The sequence below is a fragment of the Haliotis rufescens genome, unplaced genomic scaffold (assembly GCF_023055435.1).
Source record: "Haliotis rufescens isolate VD_foot unplaced genomic scaffold, xgHalRufe1.0.p SCAF_14, whole genome shotgun sequence".
Taxonomy (NCBI): domain Eukaryota; kingdom Metazoa; phylum Mollusca; class Gastropoda; order Lepetellida; family Haliotidae; genus Haliotis; species Haliotis rufescens.
Genome location: NW_025963824.1, coordinates 20,977,269 through 21,002,625, shown reverse-complemented (window position 1 = coordinate 21,002,625; position 25,357 = coordinate 20,977,269). Strand labels below are relative to the sequence as shown.

At 35.1% G+C, this 25,357-nt stretch overlaps 1 protein-coding gene across 2 annotated transcripts in view; it reads right to left on the bottom strand.

The window, feature by feature from the left end:
* LOC124116676 (flocculation protein FLO11-like) overlaps window positions 1–25,357 on the bottom strand; it is a 68,697-nt gene that overhangs the window by 22,227 nt on the left and 21,113 nt on the right. The window contains exon 3 of one of the 2 annotated variants that reach the window (XM_046478107.2): window positions 21,132–21,220. In XM_046478107.2, coding sequence (XP_046334063.2) covers window positions 21,132–21,220 — 89 coding nt within the window. Of the gene's footprint in view, window positions 1–2,443; window positions 2,463–21,131; window positions 21,221–25,357 lie in introns of those variants that run through there. The other variant, XM_048395115.1, reaches the window with a different exon arrangement.

Genomic DNA, 25,357 nt, shown 5'->3' with positions numbered 1-25,357 from the left:
AATCTAAACAAACCCTAACCGAGGTGGAACTTGTCATGGAAGTTGTAAAAAAAAGATGAGTCCATCTTGTTGCCATGGAAACGTAAAAAATAAATATTTCTAAAATTCTAAATATCAAAAGGCACCAGTTCAGCATGTACCTGACAGACCTGCAAAGTTTGATGAAAAAATATTGAACGGTTTATGAGTTATGCTCCGGAAACGAACCCTACCCTCACAGAAGCTAAGTCCATCTTGTTGCCATGGAAATGTAAAAAATACAAATTTCTAAAATTTCTCAATAGCAAAAGGCACCAGTTCAGCATGTACCTGACAGACCTGCAAAGTTTGATGAAAAAATATTGAATGGTTTATGAGTTATGCTCCAGAAACGAAACGTGACGGACGGACGGACAGACATACGGCCGGACGTACGGAAGGACGGACGGAGCCCGTTTCTATATCCCCCGCCAACTTCGTTGGGCGGGGGATAATTAGATTCACCTGGGCTTTTGTAATTATACACTACCCTTTAATGCCAGTGAAACAGACAAAACAGAAGACAAACTTCAATGGAATCACTGTCACATCAAACACCTGGCGGAACCTTTTACAATTAAGGGACACAACTCTGAACAGAAAATTTCAGTCTTTAGATAACTGGACTGCATGTGCCCCCTTACATGTCTTACAAAGGGGGACTCACTCAATCATCATTTCATTTCAACCAAAAATGGCTGAATGATGGCAATAAGTTTCAGCTTTCATTATGGTTGAAGTTGAAAGGTCAAAATGCAAAATACCGGTCCAAGCTAAAATGTACCGGTCCCAAGTAAAGATCTAAGAGTATGTACAATCACTGATTTGGTCACAACTGATCATGAGAAGTAGAAACGTTTGAGAGAGAAACAGAAAGAAAATGCATGGCATGTATTAAGACATCAAACAATAGTTATCACTCTGTATAATTCTAAGAATACTACCCCTATTCCATCACAGCCATAATTTCTGTAATTTGGCTGTCATCACACTATTAAATCTTCAGATTTTTCAACAGACACCCTTTTCACTGTCAGCTATTTACCATAGTCACAGGGGACCCCTCACCTCACTCACAATGGGTACAGTTTCCTGCACAAAAGTGGGGCGGCTTAAAATACCCAGCATCCTAGATGCAGATGAATGGGGGAGGTGGGTGGGACTGCTCCTGATTAAGTAGAGGTAATGTTCTTAGAATTATGCACAATGTAACTATTGTTTAATAATTCCTTCAAATACCTTATCTCTACTACATCATGTGCAGAATTTAACAGAGGGAAAAGGCAGGATCTGGCATGTAACACTCCCAAATAGCTGACACTAGTGACAGCCTTGATTATAAACATTAACAGTAACAAATAATAGATGCAAATACTTGTCATTTTCCATGAAAACCCGTAACACTGGCATTTCTGTGACCTCACTTCCCATATTTTAACATCATATTTGGTTCTGATGAAGGATAAGAATTTATGGAAGAACAACTTCTTTATTACAATAAAGAGCGACGTTTCAATGTAGGTTCTTACACTGTTATCAAGTAACGACAGTCCAGACTGTAAACTGTCCTTACAACTTTGAGTAAGCAGTGGTCTGACGTCACATGCTTCCAAATGTTGGAGTAAGACAGCAGACACCCTCCCACTGGTCCTCGTTTTCACGTTAGTTTGAAATCCATATATCTGTTATCAAGATCCATAAACAAAGCTGACAGGAAAGGGTTTAACAAAGGGAGGTTGTAAGTACTGGTAGTGTTTTACGGCAAGTCCCACTACCTCTGGAGATGGACTTGCTTCTACCTCTATGACGATGATGTCGTCATTTGTGTCGTCACAGGAGTCTTTCTTGTCCGTCAAGGCAGGGGCACAGAAAGAATCTCATCCTGCAGTGACATATCTTCTTTTAGGAGGATCCTGATGATCTCTGGGAGTAGCGGCAGGTCACCTGTAAGTCTTCGCCCGCCACCAGGTTAATAGTGGAAACCTGGAATCTCTCTTTAGTATCCTGATTGACTTCATCAATGACTGTTCCCAGTTCCTAGGTGTTAAGGGTACAGAGACTATTTGAACCTGTAGATGGTGGCTTTAAGGGAAAGCAAGTTGGGACGACATACATACTTGAGAAACTCATAATTCCTTGAGGATGCCATGTAAAGCACTCTGAATGAAACCCACTTGACCTTCTTGATCCGCTGGCATTTCTGTATCATACTCATGAATCACAAGTAACCTATGCCAAAACTCAATTAACACAGCAATCCAATTAAGGTAGGCTCCAATGTTCATCATATGCATGTTGACACCTTCCATATCCTCAAGTTTGTTCATGCGAAAACTCATCTTGAAGAGGAAAACTTCATTAAATAATAGTAGACTTCAATGCAGGGAAGCTGAGCAAAGCAGCTTAGCTTGTTGTTCTAACTTACTAGAGGAGGATGGCCATGGCAGGGTGTGGAACTGCTGGGGGTGCAGGATCTGCGAATTCCGGTTCCATCAAATGAGGGGCAGGTTCATTAGTGACTAAGGGCTTAGTCCAAGGCATAGGAGAGTGCAATTCCTCAATAATCTGCTTGAATGAGTAGTCCTCCACAGTACAAGCATAACATCATTCCAATCCGAAATCCAAAGTGTCCCTGTGAGATGTACAAGAGAGAACTGAGTCACGTGGGGTAACCTAGCCAGATGTTGTTGGAGGATGATAATCACATGTAATAGTTCCTGAAAGCTGTTTCTTCTCAGAAATTCCTACCACACGAGTTGTAACAGTATGCACAAGGTTGTAAAGTCCGAAGGCCCTGGGTAGTTCACTCTCACTACCATTATGTAGCATATCACAAGATCTGTGTGCCCTGTCCTCAGACGAACGTGTAGACGAATGTTAGGTAAATCCCTCTTGACTTTGAAAGAATTACGTGCATGTGAAACCATCAATCACAGGAAGGTTGAGAATCTAGGGCGAGTTAAGTGATGCCACACTTGGAGCAGACGGACGGGTATCCATCCCACAACACAAACAAAAAATCTACTTACATGAAAATTGTTATACAATCAGATAAGAAAATAAAAAGAGGGTGTTTTACTTATGAAAAGCCCTGACATAATGGGCGATCTTTTTCAATTCATCTTCCCTTCACTACCCCGCTAGGTGTGCTGACCCAGACAGTCCAACCTTAAACTGATGGCGCATGCGCAATACGAGCGGACATGTGATGTCACTCTCACACCTATAGACAGTTAATCAGTATAGCCTTCACCTCTATTGGCAACGCTGGTGTATTGACAGTATATCTTTTCATCTAAACAACGATCTATCTATTGTCATGTCTGGAAATAGATGTTCCTTGATTCAAAGATACATCAGGGATGACCATGACTGCGTATATTGTATCGTTAACCACTTGGCAGCCGTTCTAAGTGAGACTGTGAGATCAGCTGATCGTTTATTCCAGATCGCTTTGTTGATGTTTTGCAATCGGTACTGAAAGCGATGCCCTTGATGTTTGGATTTCACACTCTTAAAAATCAACAGATTTTCACTGTATTCGTACCAATATCTATGTTGTAAAATCCCCGAGCAGGCTTCATAATTTGCATGCATTTCAGTACAGCGGTAAGGCGATGCGGTACGGGAAATGTGAAGGTCTTATGTAACGTGAAGTTGCCAGTAGCCCGAATGTTGTGAATTTTGACAGCAACACATGTAAGTACTTATCAGTTATATAACTGAAGGAAGTGAGAAATGTTTTCAAGAAATAGTAAAAGAAACAGGCACTGGTAAATTACGTCATCAAAAAATATTATGTTACCAAAACAAGAAGATACAACTATGATTTACATCTACACATGTATTTATGTATCATACACATCTTGTGGGGTAGTAAGTATGATTTACATCTACACATGTATTTATGTATCACACACATCCGGTGGGGTAGCAAGTATGATTTACATCTACACATGTATTTATGTATCATACACATCTTGTGGGGTAGTAAGTATGATTTACATCTACACATGTATTTATGTATCATACACATCTTGTGGGGTAGTAAGTATGATTTACATCTACACATGTATTTATGTATCATACACATCTTGTGGGGTAGTAAGTATGATTTACATCTACACATGTATTTATGTATCATACACATCTTGTGGGGTAGTAAGTATGATTTACATCTACACATGTATTTATGTATCATACACATCCGGTGGGGTAGTAAGTATGATTTACATCTACACATATATTTATGTATCATACACATCTTGTGGGGTAGTAAGTATAATTTACATCTACACATGTATTTATGTATCATACACATCTGGTGGGGTAGTAAGTATGATTTACATATACACATCTATTTATGTATCATACACATCTTGTGGGGTAGTAAGTATAATTTACATCTACACATGTATTTATGTATCATACACATCCGGTGGGGTAGTCAGTATGATTTACATCTACACATGTTTTTATGTATCATACACATCTGGTGGGGTAGTAAGTATGATTTACATCTACACATGTATTTATGTATCATACACATCTTGTGGGGTAGTAAGTATGATTTACATCTACACATGTATTTATGTATCATACACATCCGGTGGGGTAGCAAGTATGATTTACATCTACACATGTATTTATGTATCATACACATCTTGTGGGGTAGTAAGTATGATTTACATATACACATGTATTTATGTATCATACACATCTTGTGGGGTAGTAAGTATGATTTGCATCTACACATGTATTTATGTATCATACACATCCGGTGGGGTAGCAAGTATGATTTACATCTACACATGTTTTTATGTATCATACACATCTTGTGGGGTAGTAAGTATGATTTACATCTACACATGTATTTATGTATCATACACATCTGGTGGGGTAGTAAGTATGATTTACATCTACACATGTATTTATGTATCATACACATCCGGTGGGGTAGCAAGTATGATTTACATCTACACATGTTTTTATGTATCATACACATCTGGTGGGGTAGTAAGTATGATTTACATCTACACATGTATTTATGTATCATACACATCTGGTGGGGTAGTAAGTATGATTTACATCTACACATGTATTTATGTATCATACACATCTTGTGGGGTAGTAAGTATGATTTACATCTACACATGTATTTATGTATCATACACATCCGGTGGGGTAGTAAGTATGATTTACATCTACACATGTATTTATGTATCATACACATCTTGTGGGGTAGTAAGTATAATTTACATCTACACATGTATTTATGTATCATACACATCTGGTGGGGTAGTAAGTATGATTTACATCTACACATGTATTTATGTATCATACACATCTGGTGGGGTAGTAAGAATGATTTACATCTACACATGTATTTATGTATCATACACATCTGGTGGGGTAGTAAGTATGATTTACATCTACACATGTATTTATGTATCATACACATCTGGTGGGGTAGTAAGAATGATTTACATCTACACATGTATTTATGTATCATACACATCTTGTGGGGTAGTAAGTATGATTTACATCTACACATGTATTTATGTATCATACACATCTTGTGGGGTAGTAAGTATAATTTACATCTACACATGTATTTATGTATCATACACATCTTGTGGGGTAGTAAGTATGATTTACATCTACACATGTATTTATGTATCATACACATCTGGTGAGGTAGTAAGTATGATTTACATCTACACATGTATTTATGTATCATACACATCCGGTGGGGTAGTAAGTATGATTTACATCTACACATGTATTTATGTATCATACACATCTGGTGGGGTAGTAAGTATGATTTACATCTACACATGTATTTATGTATCATACACATCTGGTCGGGTAGTAAGTATGATTTACATCTACACATGTATTTATGTATCATACACATCTGGTGGGGTAGTAAGGATGATTTACATCTACACATGTATTTATGTATCATACACATCTGGTGGGGTAGTAAGTATGATTTACATCTACACATGTATTTATGTATCATACACATCTTGTGGGGTAGTAAGTATGATTTACATCTACACATGTATTTATGTATCATACACATCTGGTGGGGTAGTAAGTATGATTTACATCTACACATGTATTTATGTAACATACACATCTTGTGGGGTAGTAAGTATGATTTACATCTACACATGTATTTATGTATCATACACATCTTGTGGGGTAGTAAGTATGATTTACATCTACACATGTATTTATGTATCATACACATCTGGTGGGGTAGTAAGTATGATTTACATCTACACATGTATTTATGTATCATACACATCCGGTGGGGTAGTAAGTATGATTTACATCTACACATGTATTTATGTATCATACACATCTGGTGGGGTAGTAAGTATGATTTACATCTACACATGTATTTATGTATCATACACATCTGGTCGGGTAGTAAGTATGATTTACATCTACACATGTATTTATGTATCATACACATCTTGTGGGGTAGTAAGTATGATTTACATCTACACATGTATTTATGTATCATACACATCTTGTGGGGTAGTAAGTATGATTTACATCTACACATGTATTTATGTATCATACACATCTTGTGGGGTAGTAAGTATGATTTACATCTACACATGTATTTATGTATCATACACATCTGGTGGGGTAGTAAGTATGATTTACATCTACACATGTATTTATGTATCATACACATCTTGTGGGGTAGTAAGTATGATTTACATCTACACATGTATTTATGTATCATACACATCTTGTGGGGTAGTAAGTATGATTTACATCTACACATGTATTTATGTATCATACACATCCGGTGGGGTAGTAAGTATGATTTACATCTACACATGTATTTATGTATCATACACATCCGGTGGGGTAGTAAGTATGATTTACATCTACACATCTATTTATGTATCATACACATCTTGTGGGGTAGTAAGTATAATTTACATCTACACATGTATTTATGTATCATACACATCTTGTGGGGTAGTAAGTATGATTTACATCTACACATGTATTTATGTATCATACACATCAGGTGGGGTAGTAAGTATGATTTACATCTACACATGTATTTATGTATCATACACATCCGGTGGGGTAGTAAGTATGATTTACATCTACACATGTATTTATGTATCATACACATCCGGTGGGGTAGTAAGTATGATTTACATCTACACATGTATTTATGTATCATACACATCTTGTGGGGTAGTAAGTATAATTTACATCTACACATGTATTTATGTATCATACACATCCGGTGGGGTAGTAAGGATGATTTACATCTACACATGTATTTATGTATCATACACATCTTGTGGGGTAGTAAGTATGATTTACATCTACACATGTATTTATGTATCATACACATCCGGTGGGGTAGTAAGTATGATTTACATCTACACATGTATTTATGTATCATACACATCTGGTGGGGTAGTAAGTATGATTTACATCTACACATGTATTTATGTATCATACACATCTTGTGGGGTAGTAAGTATGATTTACATCTACACATGGATTTATGTATCATACACATCTTGTGGGGTAGTAAGTATAATTTACATCTACACATGTATTTATGTATCATACACATCTTGTGGGGTAGTAAGTATGATTTACATCTACACATGTATTTATGTATCATACACATCCGGTGGGGTAGTAAGTATGATTTACATCTACACATGTATTTATGTATCATACACATCTGGTGGGGTAGTAAGTATGATTTACATCTACACATGTATTTATGTATCATACACATCTGGTCGGGTAGTAAGTATGATTTACATCTACACATGTATTTATGTATCATACACATCTTGTGGGGTAGTAAGTATGATTTACATCTACACATGTATTTATGTATCATACACATCTTGTGGGGTAGTAAGTATGATTTACATCTACACATGTTTTTATGTATCATACACATCTTGTGGGGTAGTAAGTATGATTTACATATACACATGTATTTATGTATCATACACATCTTGTGGGGTAGTAAGTATGATTTACATCTACACATGTATTTATGTATCATACACATCTTGTGGGGTAGTAAGTATGATTTACATCTACACATGTATTTATGTATCATACACATCTTGTGGGGTAGTAAGTATGATTTACATCTACACATGTATTTATGTATCATACACATCTTGTGGGGTAGTAAGTATGATTTACATCTACACATGTATTTATGTATCATACACATCTGGTGGGGTAGTAAGAATGATTTACATCTACACATGTATTTATGTATCATACACATCTTGTGGGGTAGTAAGTATGATTTACATCTACACATGTATTTATGTATCATACACATCTTGTGGGGTAGTAAGTATGATTTACATCTACACATGTATTTATGTATCATACACATCTTGTGGGGTAGTAAGTATGATTTACATATACACATGTATTTATGTATCATACACATCTTGTGGGGTAGTAAGTATGATTTACATCTACACATGTATTTATGTATCATACACATCTTGTGGGGTAGTAAGTATGATTTACATCTACACATGTATTTATGTATCATACACATCTTGTGGGGTAGTAAGTATGATTTACATCTACACATGTATTTATGTATCATACACATCTTGTGGGGTAGTAAGTATGATTTACATATACACATGTATTTATGTATCATACACATCTTGTGGGGTAGTAAGTATGATTTACATCTACACATGTATTTATGTATCATACACATCTTGTGGGGTAGTAAGTATGATTTACATCTACACATGTATTTATGTATCATACACATCTTGTGGGGTAGTAAGTATGATTTACATCTACACATGTATTTATGTATCATACACATCTGGTGGGGTAGTAAGAATGATTTACATCTACACATGTATTTATGTATCATACACATCTTGTGGGGTAGTAAGTATGATTTACATCTACACATGTATTTATGTATCATACACATCTTGTGGGGTAGTAAGTATGATTTACATCTACACATGTATTTATGTATCATACACATCCGGTGGGGTAGTAAGAATGATTTACATCTACACATGTATTTATGTATCATACACATCTTGTGGGGTAGTAAGTATGATTTACATATACACATGTATTTATGTATCATACACATCTTGTGGGGTAGTAAGTATGATTTACATCTACACATGTATTTATGTATCATACACATCTTGTGGGGTAGTAAGTATGATTTACATCTACACATGTATTTATGTATCATACACATCTTGTGGGGTAGTAAGTATGATTTACATCTACACATGGATTTATGTATCATACACATCTTGTGGGGTAGTAAGTATAATTTACATCTACACATGTATTTATGTATCATACACATCTTGTGGGGTAGTAAGTATGATTTACATCTACACATGTATTTATGTATCATACACATCCGGTGGGGTAGTAAGTATGATTTACATCTACACATGTATTTATGTATCATACACATCTGGTGGGGTAGTAAGTATGATTTACATCTACACATGTATTTATGTATCATACACATCTGGTGGGGTAGTAAGTATGATTTACATCTACACATGTATTTATGTATCATACACATCTTGTGGGGTAGTAAGTATGATTTACATCTACACATGTATTTATGTATCATACACATCTTGTGGGGTAGTAAGTATGATTTACATCTACACATGTTTTTATGTATCATACACATCTTGTGGGGTAGTAAGTATGATTTACATATACACATGTATTTATGTATCATACACATCTTGTGGGGTAGTAAGTATGATTTACATCTACACATGTATTTATGTATCATACACATCTTGTGGGGTAGTAAGTATGATTTACATATACACATGTATTTATGTATCATACACATCTTGTGGGGTAGTAAGTATGATTTACATATACACATGTATTTATGTATCATACACATCTTGTGGGGTAGTAAGTATGATTTACATCTACACATGTATTTATGTATCATACACATCTTGTGGGGTAGTAAGTATGATTTACATCTACACATGTATTTATGTATCATACACATCTGGTGGGGTAGTAAGAATGATTTACATCTACACATGTATTTATGTATCATACACATCTTGTGGGGTAGTAAGTATGATTTACATCTACACATGTATTTATGTATCATACACATCTTGTGGGGTAGTAAGTATGATTTACATCTACACATGTATTTATGTATCATACACATCTTGTGGGGTAGTAAGTATGATTTACATATACACATGTATTTATGTATCATACACATCTTGTGGGGTAGTAAGTATGATTTACATCTACACATGTATTTATGTATCATACACATCTTGTGGGGTAGTAAGTATGATTTACATCTACACATGTATTTATGTATCATACACATCTTGTGGGGTAGTAAGTATGATTTACATCTACACATGTATTTATGTATCATACACATCTTGTGGGGTAGTAAGTATGATTTACATATACACATGTATTTATGTATCATACACATCTTGTGGGGTAGTAAGTATGATTTACATCTACACATGTATTTATGTATCATACACATCTTGTGGGGTAGTAAGTATGATTTACATCTACACATGTATTTATGTATCATACACATCTTGTGGGGTAGTAAGTATGATTTACATCTACACATGTATTTATGTATCATACACATCTGGTGGGGTAGTAAGAATGATTTACATCTACACATGTATTTATGTATCATACACATCTTGTGGGGTAGTAAGTATGATTTACATCTACACATGTATTTATGTATCATACACATCTTGTGGGGTAGTAAGTATGATTTACATCTACACATGTATTTATGTATCATACACATCCGGTGGGGTAGTAAGAATGATTTACATCTACACATGTATTTATGTATCATACACATCTTGTGGGGTAGTAAGTATGATTTACATATACACATGTATTTATGTATCATACACATCTTGTGGGGTAGTAAGTATGATTTACATCTACACATGTATTTATGTATCATACACATCCGGTGGGGTAGTAAGTATGATTTACATCTACACATGTATTTATGTATCATACACATCCGGTGGGGTAGTAAGTATGATTTACATATACACATGTATTTATGTATCATACACATCTTGTGGGGTAGTAAGTATGATTTACATCTACACATGTATTTATGTATCATACACATCTTGTGGGGTAGTAAGTATAATTTACATCTACACATGTATTTATGTATCATACACATCCGGTGGGGTAGTAAGTATGATTTACATCTACACATGTATTTATGTATCATACACATCCGGTGGGGTAGTCAGTATGATTTACATCTACACATGTTTTTATGTATCATACACATCTTGTGGGGTAGTAAGTATGATTTACATCTACACATGTATTTATGTATCATACACATCTGGTGGGGTAGTAAGTATGATTTACATCTACACATGTATTTATGTATCATACACATCCGGTGGGGTAGTAAGAATGATTTACATCTACACATGTATTTATGTATCATACACATCTGGTGGGGTAGTAAGTATGATTTACATCTACACATGTATTTATGTATCATACACATCCGGTGGGGTAGTAAGAATGATTTACATCTACACATGTATTTATGTATCATACACATCTTGTGGGGTAGTAAGTATGATTTACATCTACACATGTATTTATGTATCATACACAACTTGTGGGGTAGTAAGTATGATTTACATATACACATGTATTTATGTATCATACACATCTTGTGGGGTAGTAAGTATGATTTACATCTACACATGTATTTATGTATCATACACATCTTGTGGGGTAGTAAGTATGATTTACATCTACACATGTATTTATGTATCATACACATCTGGTGGGGTAGTAAGTATGATTTACATATACACATGTATTTATGTATCATACACATCTTGTGGGGTAGTCAGTATGATTTACATCTACACATGTATTTATGTATCATACACATCTTGTGGGGTAGTAAGTATGATTTACATATAAACATGTATTTATGCATCATACACATCTTGTGGGGTAGTCAGTATGATTTACATCTACACATGTATTTATGTATCATACACATCTTGTGGGGTAGTCAGTATGATTTACATCTACACATGTATTTATGTATCATACACATCTTGTGGGGTAGTAAGTATGATTTACATATACACATCTATTTATGTATCATACACATCTTGTGGGGTAGTCAGTATGATTTACATCTACACATGTATTTATGTATCATACACATCTTGTGGGGTAGTAAGTATGATTTACATCTACACATGTATTTATGTATCATACACATCTTGTGGGGTAGTCAGTATGATTTACATCTACACATGTATTTATGTATCATACACATCTTGTGGGGTAGTAAGTATGATTTACATCTACACATGTATTTATGTATCATACACATCTTGTGGGGTAGTAAGTATGATTTACATCTACACATGTATTTATGTATCATACACATCTGGTGGGGTAGTAAGTATGATTTACATCTACACATGTATTTATGTATCATACACATCTGGTGGGGTAGTAAGTATGATTTACATCTACACATGTATTTATGTATCATACACATCTTGTGGGGTAGTAAGTATGATTTACATCTACACATGTATTTATGTATCATACACATCTTGTGGGGTAGTAAGTATGATTTACATCTACACATGTATTTATGTATCATACACATCTTGTGGGGTAGTAAGTATGATTTACATCTACACATGTATTTATGTATCATACACATCTGGTGGGGTAGTAAGTATGATTTACATCTACACATGTATTTATGTATCATACACATCTGGTGGGGTAGTAAGTATGATTTACATCTACACATGTATTTATGTATCATACACATCCGGTGGGGTAGTAAGTATGATTTACATCTACACATGTATTTATGTATCATACACATCTTGTGGGGTAGTAAGTATGATTTACATCTACACATGTATTTATGTATCATACACATCTGGTGGGGTAGCAAGTATGATTTACATCTACACATGTATTTATGTATCATACACATCCGGTGGGGTAGTAAGAATGATTTACATCTACACATGTATTTATGTATCATACACATCTTGTGGGGTAGTAAGTATGATTTACATCTACACATGTATTTATGTATCATACACAACTTGTGGGGTAGTAAGTATGATTTACATATACACATGTATTTATGTATCATACACATCTGGTGGGGTAGTAAGTATGATTTACATCTACACATGTATTTATGTATCATACACATCTTGTGGGGTAGTAAGTATGATTTACATCTACACATGTATTTATGTATCATACACATCCGGTGGGGTAGTAAGTATGATTTACATCTACACATGTATTTATGTATCATACACATCTTGTGGGGTAGTAAGTATGATTTACATATACACATGTATTTATGTATCATACACATCTTGTGGGGTAGTAAGTATGATTTACATCTACACATGTATTTATGTATCATACACATCCGGTGGGGTAGTAAGTATGATTTACATCTACACATGTATTTATGTATCATACACATCCGGTGGGGTAGTAAGTATGATTTACATATACACATGTATTTATGTATCATACACATCTTGTGGGGTAGTAAGTATGATTTACATCTACACATGTATTTATGTATCATACACATCTTGTGGGGTAGTAAGTATAATTTACATCTACACATGTATTTATGTATCATACACATCCGGTGGGGTAGTAAGTATGATTTACATCTACACATGTATTTATGTATCATACACATCCGGTGGGGTAGTCAGTATGATTTACATCTACACATGTTTTTATGTATCATACACATCTGGTGGGGTAGTAAGTATGATTTACATCTACACATGTATTTATGTATCATACACATCTGGTGGGGTAGTAAGTATGATTTACATCTACACATGTATTTATGTATCATACACATCCGGTGGGGTAGTAAGAATGATTTACATCTACACATGTATTTATGTATCATACACATCTGGTGGGGTAGTAAGTATGATTTACATCTACACATGTATTTATGTATCATACACATCTGGTGGGGTAGTAAGTATGATTTACATATACACATGTATTTATGTATCATACACATCTTGTGGGGTAGTCAGTATGATTTACATCTACACATGTATTTATGTATCATACACATCTTGTGGGGTAGTAAGTATGATTTACATATAAACATGTATTTATGTATCATACACATCTTGTGGGGTAGTCAGTATGATTTACATCTACACATGTATTTATGTATCATACACATCTTGTGGGGTAGTCAGTATGATTTACATCTACACATGTATTTATGTATCATACACATCTTGTGGGGTAGTAAGTATGATTTACATATACACATCTATTTATGTATCATACACATCTTGTGGGGTAGTCAGTATGATTTACATCTACACATGTATTTATGTATCATACACATCTTGTGGGGTAGTAAGTATGATTTACATCTACACATGTATTTATGTATCATACACATCTTGTGGGGTAGTCAGTATGATTTACATCTACACATGTATTTATGTATCATACACATCTTGTGGGGTAGTAAGTATGATTTACATCTACACATGTATTTATGTATCATACACATCTTGTGGGGTAGTAAGTATGATTTACATCTACACATGTATTTATGTATCATACACATCTGGTGGGGTAGTAAGTATGATTTACATCTACACATGTATTTATGTATCATACACATCTGGTGGGGTAGTAAGTATGATTTACATCTACACATGTATTTATGTATCATACACATCTTGTGGGGTAGTAAGTATGATTTACATCTACACATGTATTTATGTATCATACACATCTTGTGGGGTAGTAAGTATGATTTACATCTACACATGTATTTATGTATCATACACATCTTGTGGGGTAGTAAGTATGATTTACATCTACACATGTATTTATGTATCATACACATCTGGTGGGGTAGTAAGTATGATTTACATCTACACATGTATTTATGTATCATACACATCTTGTGGGGTAGTAAGTATGATTTACATCTACACATGTATTTATGTATCATACACATCCGGTGGGGTAGTAAGTATGATTTACATCTACACATGTATTTATGTATCATACACATCTTGTGGGGTAGTAAGTATGATTTACATCTACACATGTATTTATGTATCATACACATCTGGTGGGGTAGCAAGTATGATTTACATCTACACATGTATTTATGTATCATACACATCCGGTGGGGTAGTAAGAATGATTTACATCTACACATGTATTTATGTATCATACACATCTTGTGGGGTAGTAAGTATGATTTACATCTACACATGTATTTATGTATCATACACAACTTGTGGGGTAGTAAGTATGATTTACATATACACATGTATTTATGTATCATACACATCTGGTGGGGTAGTAAGTATGATTTACATCTACACATGTATTTATGTATCATACACATCTTGTGGGGTAGTAAGTATGATTTACATCTACACATGTATTTATGTATCATACACATCCGGTGGGGTAGTAAGTATGATTTACATCTACACATGTATTTATGTATCATACACATCTTGTGGGGTAGTAAGTATGATTTACATATACACATGTATTTATGTATCATACACATCTTGTGGGGTAGTAAGTATGATTTACATCTACACATGTATTTATGTATCATACACATCCGGTGGGGTAGTAAGTATGATTTACATCTACACATGTATTTATGTATCATACACATCCGGTGGGGTAGTAAGTATGATTTACATATACACATGTATTTATGTATCATACACATCTTGTGGGGTAGTAAGTATGATTTACATCTACACATGTATTTATGTATCATACACATCTTGTGGGGTAGTAAGTATAATTTACATCTACACATGTATTTATGTATCATACACATCCGGTGGGGTAGTAAGTATGATTTACATCTACACATGTATTTATGTATCATACACATCCGGTGGGGTAGTCAGTATGATTTACATCTACACATGTTTTTATGTATCATACACATCTGGTGGGGTAGTAAGTATGATTTACATCTACACATGTATTTATGTATCATACACATCTGGTGGGGTAGTAAGTATGATTTACATCTACACATGTATTTATGTATCATACACATCCGGTGGGGTAGTAAGAATGATTTACATCTACACATGTATTTATGTATCATACACATCTGGTGGGGTAGTAAGTATGATTTACATCTACACATGTATTTATGTATCATACACATCCGGTGGGGTAGTAAGAATGATTTACATCTACACATGTATTTATGTATCATACACATCTTGTGGGGTAGTAAGTATGATTTACATCTACACATGTATTTATGTATCATACACAACTTGTGGGGTAGTAAGTATGATTTACATATACACATGTATTTATGTATCATACACATCTTGTGGGGTAGTAAGTATGATTTACATCTACACATGTATTTATGTATCATACACATCTGGTGGGGTAGTAAGTATGATTTACATCTACACATGTATTTATGTATCATACACATCTGGTGGGGTAGTAAGTATGATTTACATATACACATGTATTTATGTATCATACACATCTTGTGGGGTAGTCAGTATGATTTACATCTACACATGTATTTATGTATCATACACATCTTGTGGGGTAGTAAGTATGATTTACATATAAACATGTATTTATGTATCATACACATCTTGTGGGGTAGTCAGTATGATTTACATCTACACATGTATTTATGTATCATACACATCTTGTGGGGTAGTCAGTATGATTTACATCTACACATGTATTTATGTATCATACACATCTTGTGGGGTAGTAAGTATGATTTACATATACACATCTATTTATGTATCATACACATCTTGTGGGGTAGTCAGTATGATTTACATCTACACATGTATTTATGTATCATACACATCTTGTGGGGTAGTAAGTATGATTTACATCTACACATGTATTTATGTATCATACACATCTTGTGGGGTAGTCAGTATGATTTACATCTACACATGTATTTATGTATCATACACATCTTGTGGGGTAGTAAGTATGATTTACATCTACACATGTATTTATGTATCATACACATCTTGTGGGGTAGTAAGTATGATTTACATCTACACATGTATTTATGTATCATACACATCTGGTGGGGTAGTAAGTATGATTTACATCTACACATGTATTTATGTATCATACACATCTGGTGGGGTAGTAAGTATGATTTACATCTACACATGTATTTATGTATCATACACATCTTGTGGGGTAGTAAGTATGATTTACATATAAACATGTATTTATGTATCATACACATCTTGTGGGGTAGTAAGTATGATTTACATCTACACATGTATTTATGTATCATACACATCTTGTGGGGTAGTAAGTATGATTTACATCTACAGTATTCTACACATGTATTTATGTATCATACACATCTGGTGGGGTAGTAAGTATGATTTACATCTACACATGTATTTATGTATCATACACATCTGGTGGGGTAGTAAGTATGATTTACATCTACACATGTATTTATGTATCATACACATCCGGTGGGGTAGTAAGTATGATTTACATCTACACATGTATTTATGTATCATACACATCTTGTGGGGTAGTAAGTATGATTTACATCTACACATGTATTTATGTATCATACACATCTGGTGGGGTAGTAAGTATGATTTACATCTACACATGTATTTATGTATCATACACATCCGGTGGGGTAGTAAGAATGATTTACATCTACACATGTATTTATGTATCATACACATCTTGTGGGGTAGTAAGTATGATTTACATCTATACATGTATTTATGTATCATACACAACTTGTGGGGTAGTAAGTATGATTTACATATACACATGTATTTATGTATCATACACATCCGGTGGGGTAGTAAGTATGATTTACATCTACACATGTATTTATGTATCATACACATCTGGTGGGGTAGTAAGTATGATTTACATCTACACATGTATTTATGTATCATACACATCTGGTGGGGTAGTAAGTATGATTTACATATACACATGTATTTATGTATCATACACATCTTGTGGGGTAGTCAGTATGATTTACATCTACACATGTATTTATGTATCATACACATCTTGTGGGGTAGTAAGTATGATTTACATATAAACATGTATTTATGTATCATACACATCTTGTGGGGTAGTCAGTATGATTTACATCTACACATGTATTTATGTATCATACACATCTTGTGGGGTAGTCAGTATGATTTACATCTACACATGTATTTATGTATCATACACATCTTGTGGGGTAGTAAGTATGATTTACATATACACATCTATTTATGTATCATACACATCTTGTGGGGTAGTCAGTATGATTTACATCTACACATGTATTTATGTATCATACACATCTTGTGGGGTAGTAAGTATGATTTACATATACACATGTATTTATGTATCATACACATCTTGTGGGGTAGTCAGTATGATTTACATCTACACATGTATTTATGTATCATACACATCTTGTGGGGTAGTAAGTATGATTTACATCTACACATGTATTTATGTATCATACACATCTTGTGGGGTAGTAAGTATGATTTACATCTACACATGTATTTATGTATCATACACATCTGGTGGGGTAGTAAGTATGATTTACATCTACACATGTATTTATGTATCATACACATCTGGTGGGGTAGTAAGTATGATTTACATCTACACATGTATTTATGTATCATACACATCTTGTGGGGTAGTAAGTATGATTTACATCTACACATGTATTTATGTATCATACACATCTTGTGGGGTAGTAAGTATGATTTACATCTACACATGTATTTATGTATCATACACATCTTGTGGGGTAGTAAGTATGATTTACATCTACACATGTATTTATGTATCATACACATCTGGTGGGGTAGTAAGTATGATTTACATCTACACATGTATTTATGTATCATACACATCTGGTGGGGTAGTAAGTATGATTTACATCTGCACATGTATTTATGTATCATACACATCCGGTGGGGTAGTAAGTATGATTTACATCTACACATGTATTTATGTATCATACACATCTTGTGGGGTAGTAAGTATGATTTACATCTACACATGTATTTATGTATCATACACATCTGGTGGGGTAGTAAGTATGATTTACATCTACACATGTATTTATGTATCATACACATCTTGTGGGGTAGTAAGTATGATTTACATCTACACATGTATTTATGTATCATACACATCTGGTGGGGTAGTAAGTATGATTTACATCTACACATGTATTTATGTATCATACACATCCGGTGGGGTAGTAAGTATGATTTACATCTACACATGTATTTATGTATCATACACATCTTGTGGGGTAGTAAGTATGATTTACATCTACACATGTATTTATGTATCATACACATCTTGTGGGGTAGTAAGTATGATTTACATCTACACATGTATTTATGTATCATACACATCTGGTGGGGTAGTAAGTATGATTTACATCTACACATGTATTTATGTATCATACACATCTGGTGGGGTAGTAAGTATGATTTACATCTACACATGTATTTATGTATCATACACATCTTGTGGGGTAGTAAGTATGATTTACATCTACACATGTATTTATGTATCATACACATCTTGTGGGGTAGTAAGTATGATTTACATATACACATCTATTTATGTATCATACACATCTTGTGGGGTAGTCAGTATGATTTACATCTACACATGTATTTATGTATCATACACATCTTGTGGGGTAGTAAGTATAATTTGTTGTTTGTTGGTCAAATCTCTGTAACTAACTACTATTTTAAGGGCACGAGTATCAGATTCGGTAAGAAATGATGGATCAATGAATTAACACGTGATGACTCAAAGCACTCAAAGGTAGGACACATGTATAAGGGGCAGAATCATAGGGGTAAATCTCTTAATTCAAAGTAGGATGACTGGTAAGTATATTGCAACTGAGTGCCTGATAGATGCATGGTAGATTTTCATTTGGCATATTTCTAAAACATAATGTCAAAATTAAAATTTAAAAATCAGATAAAATAGGAAATTTGTATTTAAAAGTAACATTTAGAATCAGTTGTTTTATTCTGAAAGTTATTTCTTCTTCAATTATTTGTATAGGCATAGATGTATACTAACTATAGATCAGTGGTAAAGGCCTGTCAAAGATGTCTGTGTGCTGCAAATGTAGGCGTATCTCCTATTTTATTACACTGAAGTCCATGGTAGTATGCAAACGATTTGTAAAGATTTGAATGCTTGAATGCTTGGATTTGTCATTGGAAATAACACAATGGCTGATAAATAAAACGAGTTCGCATTAGAGAATGCTTCACTGTTTTCCGACATGGAAAATACCATGGCAATATGACGATTTTCATGGTGTTTTTCCCACCATCTTCCATCGTGATAATTTGTCTTTTAGTTGCAGCCTCAACAAATGTTGATATTTTAAACAAAAGATCACTGCAAAATATGTGCTAGTTAAAAATATTCAGTTGTAAATGATCCTTTTTGAATGAAGGTGCAACAGGGTAATGTGTTAGTTTGGCTCCGTCTCTACATGTCACTAGTTGTCGCAGCGCGCATTGATCCAGGAACCAGACCAGAAGCGAGAGGTTCGACCGGAGTGTTATTGCCCTTTGGAACAAAAAGATCGGCCATAATAGCATGGATAACGATTGTGTGCCGAGGTGTTCCCATACCTCGCTTATGCAGGAAACAAGAAGTGTTGGAAGTGTGGTAAGGGGGTCCACTCCGACTATGGTAGTTAGATGACATTGAAGAAGAGGTCTGTTGAAATATCTGAAGATTTAATAGTGTGATGACCACCAAAATACAGGAATTATTGATATGATGTAATAGAGAAAAAATATTCGAAGGAATTATTGGCTAATGTGGACAGTTAATTGGTTCAAGATAACTAAAGGAAAAAGGATAAACATTCTCCTTACTGGCGTAGGCTGTCATCTGGACTGGCTCCTGTAGGAAGCTTTAGGTAAAGCAACAACTTCTCAACATCAGACAAGCTGTTCACCTCATTCTAGGCCACAAAAGAATAAAACATATTAGCAACACATACTTTCCACACAAAAGATCTTTGGCCCTGTAGCTCATCTAACAATTCTTGAAATCATGAAATCTTTGTATGTTTATTGTTTACCACTGCACTCAGCAATATTCTAGCTATATGACAGCGTTCTGAAAATAATCCTGTCTGGACCAGACAATCCAGTCATTGAGTTGCACATCATGAGCATCAATTTGTGTAACTGGGATTCTCGCCGCGAATAGCTGCAAAATTGCTGATGCGGCGTTAAGCAATATTCACTCACTCACTCACTGTAACTGGGATTCAATGACATGCATCAACCAAGTCTGACCATCCGATCCCGTTTGTCGCCTCTCACGACAAGCATGGGTTGCTGAAGTCTTACTCTGTGAATGAACTACAGTATTATGTTGATGACATATTATGTAAAAATAAAAGAGCTTTTAATGCAGGTGAAGCTTATGAACTTCTGTAGACCTGTGTAGAGTTCAAAGTAATTATGTGAGAAAATGGAGAGAATCACAAGGTCATTTTTAAGGACTAAGTGGTCAGTCGCCAAAGAATGTATAATATCTAAAAAAACCACACACCCTTATCCTCGAGACCTCTACAGAATTCAAATTCAAAAGTTGACCATTAGGAAAACCATGTTCAATTTTTCACTTCTGTCTTACTGTGCCTTAGTGATCTAAGATGTTAAAGCTTTACCATTAACACTGAATATGATGAAAAACTCAACAAAATGTTCAACAAGCTTAAAATGTATTCTTACACTTTTACTTAACACACATTCTGTCAGATCTGGAAACTGTTCACGTTTCCTGAGACATTACAACTTGACAATAAGGCAGAAGACACACATCGCACAGGATAGTTGAAGAAAATAATCTGGAACATGGACGAAACCCTGCTCAACTTTCACATGCCAGTCACCATCAGGATCAGGGTTATTTCAACAGTGACAGTTCGCACGTGTGGAGAGGAAAATCAGAATTTTATCTTGGTGTCAGTGTGTACTGCTGTTGGCACCAAACTTATGCCCAAGAACATCTTAAAACAGACAACCATGCAGAAGGAGAGTTTAGATCACAGTACAAGAGAATAGCTTGATGGATTTAATCACTTGTGCTCGAGTGGATTGACAAAGTGTGGATGAACAGGCCTGGAGGAGAAGATGTACGTTCCTATTTTTTGGGCGGATTAGTGGGTGGGTGTCAAAAGTTGGTGCCTGCTGCAGCCATTAGATCCATTGTCAGGAATGAGTGGAACTGGAAGATTAACAGCACTCACACCTACACCAAGAGCAACAATGGAAGAAAGGCCCCGCCCCATACCTGATGTTGACGAGACAGTCTGGAAACAAGTCCCAGAAGATGTGGTGGTGCAGCACAGTTTGATCAAACACAATAGATGATTTCCAAGACAATTGTCATTACGATAATTTGGCAATGTCAAATCAGCTGACATCCCTGATGTCCTAAAAGATGGGCTTAATGACTGTTACAACTATCGCACAGATTCATCAGCATGGGATATCGTGTGAGCTGAAAACTCCAAATACAAGTTTGAGGGGTTCAAATGCAGCCAATCCATAAATGAATATTCTAATTTTGATCTAAACACCTGCATGAACACATAATGCCATTTAGAAAGTGGTCAAATGTAACAAATGTTTTATTTGGGATAACACTTTCTCAGTAAAGTACAAATGCTAGTACTTTTTGTTTTAGTTGAGTCCCATCCAGGATTTGAACCCACACTGCCAGAGTGAGGCACCTAATCACCAGCCAACAAAGTTAATGTCTCACCCACTGAGACTTCCAAGAAATGAAAGTCCAACAATTGGTAGTCTAGATCACATACTTTGTGTACCCCTCTGACAAGCGTACAAAGACTAGTCAAAAGGGTCTGAGCCTTACAACAAAACCAACAATTGTTAAACTTTCAATGTGTTTTTAATTATATTTTTCAACATCATCTCCCTGCTTTTCAATACTCTTCTCATATTGATAGTGAAGCTTTTCAATTTCAGTCAGGATGAAGTTTTCTGAAGCCACCCTGAAAATCCCATTCACAGCAGCTTTGAGGTCATCGTTGTCATCATAACGCTTTACACGAAGGTGTTTCAGTTTAGGAAACAAGTGGAAATTACTTGGTGCCAGTTCTGGCTAGTATGGAGGGTGAGGAAGCTCTTCAAACCCACATTGTTACACAGCAGCCTTTTGCAAGTTGAGGTGTGAGAAGAGGCATTATCATGAAATAGTAGAACCCCAGCAGTCATCATTCCTTGCCACTTTTCCTTGATAGAATCTCTCAGGCGATGAAGCATATCAGCATAGAGGTCACCAGTAATCGTCTTTTGACTTTCTAAGTAATCTACAAGGATCACACCCTTTGCATCCCAGAATACAGTGGCCATAACTTTCTTTACTGATCTTGAAGACTTTAATTTCTTTGGTGGCGGAGAAGTGGAATGGTGCCATTCTATGGATTGACGTTTTGACTTAAGATCACAGTGGTAGACCCCTTTCATCACCTGTTACCAATCTCTTTTTGAATTTGACAAAATCCTCCTAAATTTGCTTTAAATTTTAGATCAGAATTTAGAAACTTTTGCACCCAACAAGCAGATATTTTTAGAGCTAATTGAGGTGGATTTCATCAAATACAAAATGAGATCAGTAACAGGTGATCAAACATGGGTCTACCACTATTATCCCGAGGCAAAAACATCGATCCATGGAATGGCACCATTCCACAAAGGCTGCTGTGCGACAATGTGGGTTCCTCACCCTCATACTCGCCAGACCTTGCACCAAGTGATTTTTTCACCTGTTTTCAGAACTGAAAGAACACCTTCGTGGAAAGCACTATGATGACAGACCTCAAACATGTCAAAGCTGCCGTGAATGGGATTTTCAAGGTGGCTTCAGAAAACTTCTTCCTGACTGGAATTAAAAAGCTTTACTATCGATATGAGAAGTGTATTGATAAGCAGGGGCATTATATTGAAAAATAAAATTAAAAACCCTTTCACAATTGTTGGTTTTGTTTGTCAGGCTTATAACTTTTTGACTAGCCGTCTATATGTAGCTTGTAATGAAATGTATTGCATGTATCGTGATAACCTCTTTATCATATAATGTCATTCTTTAATTCTGTGCTTCAAAATCGCTTTCCCTCTATCACAAACATTACCGAAACATTGCGAGTTTTCCTGGAATGCGCGCATTAATATTTATTACGTCACAGGGTAAGTGATGTGTCAGTGGGACAGTGACAGTAGCCAATATAGCTCCAACTAAAATCTGTTTCTTATACACTGGCAAAGCAACATACACGCAAAACAACAGTTGTCTTTACTTGCCTTTTGCGGCAATCCATCGCTCTGTCCGCAAGAGTAACTGCCCTTTGTCAAAGGGAAGCTACTCTAACCCTAGTCTACGGCCACGTTCAGACGTTGTTGACAGTCGGTCTGTCCTGTCATAACGTTAAGTGCAGTCAGATGTACAAACAGCGACAAAACGAAACAAGGTAACAATTCAAACATATGTCGGCCAAATCCAACCATTTTAATTTGTGGAAAAGGTTTCAATCCGCAGAGGTCGACAAGCACAGATCTGGCTACTGATCCCGCTTGGCTAGGCCTAGTGCCCTCGCAAAATTGTTTCGAAATTTATATCTCCAAAGTTGCAAAAAGTTATATAATGCCTTAGATACATCACAGTTAGTTACTGATTTTCAGTATATTTGACTGTTCTTTTGATAATGATAGCAATTATCCCTGTAGTTTATCCAGATTCCCGATGGTTAATTCTGACTCGATCGCCAAATGACAAGTGCGGCGCCATGTTTGTTTGTAAACACTGAAAGTAGTCCCTACTTGACCTTTGATATTTGCATCTCTATCCGCATATGACCCCCAACGGATATTGTTTTTATCCGTTGGCTTTATCCTGCCGAGAAACCCACCCATTATATGATAAATTGAAATATTGTATCGTGGGGCTTGTATTACGATACAATATGTATGGCTGTGTTGCTACACCACTACTAAACACGTCACAACTATACCAGGCCGGTTACTTTCTTTATGTAAGTATACTAACAGCATGAGCATTACTTTTC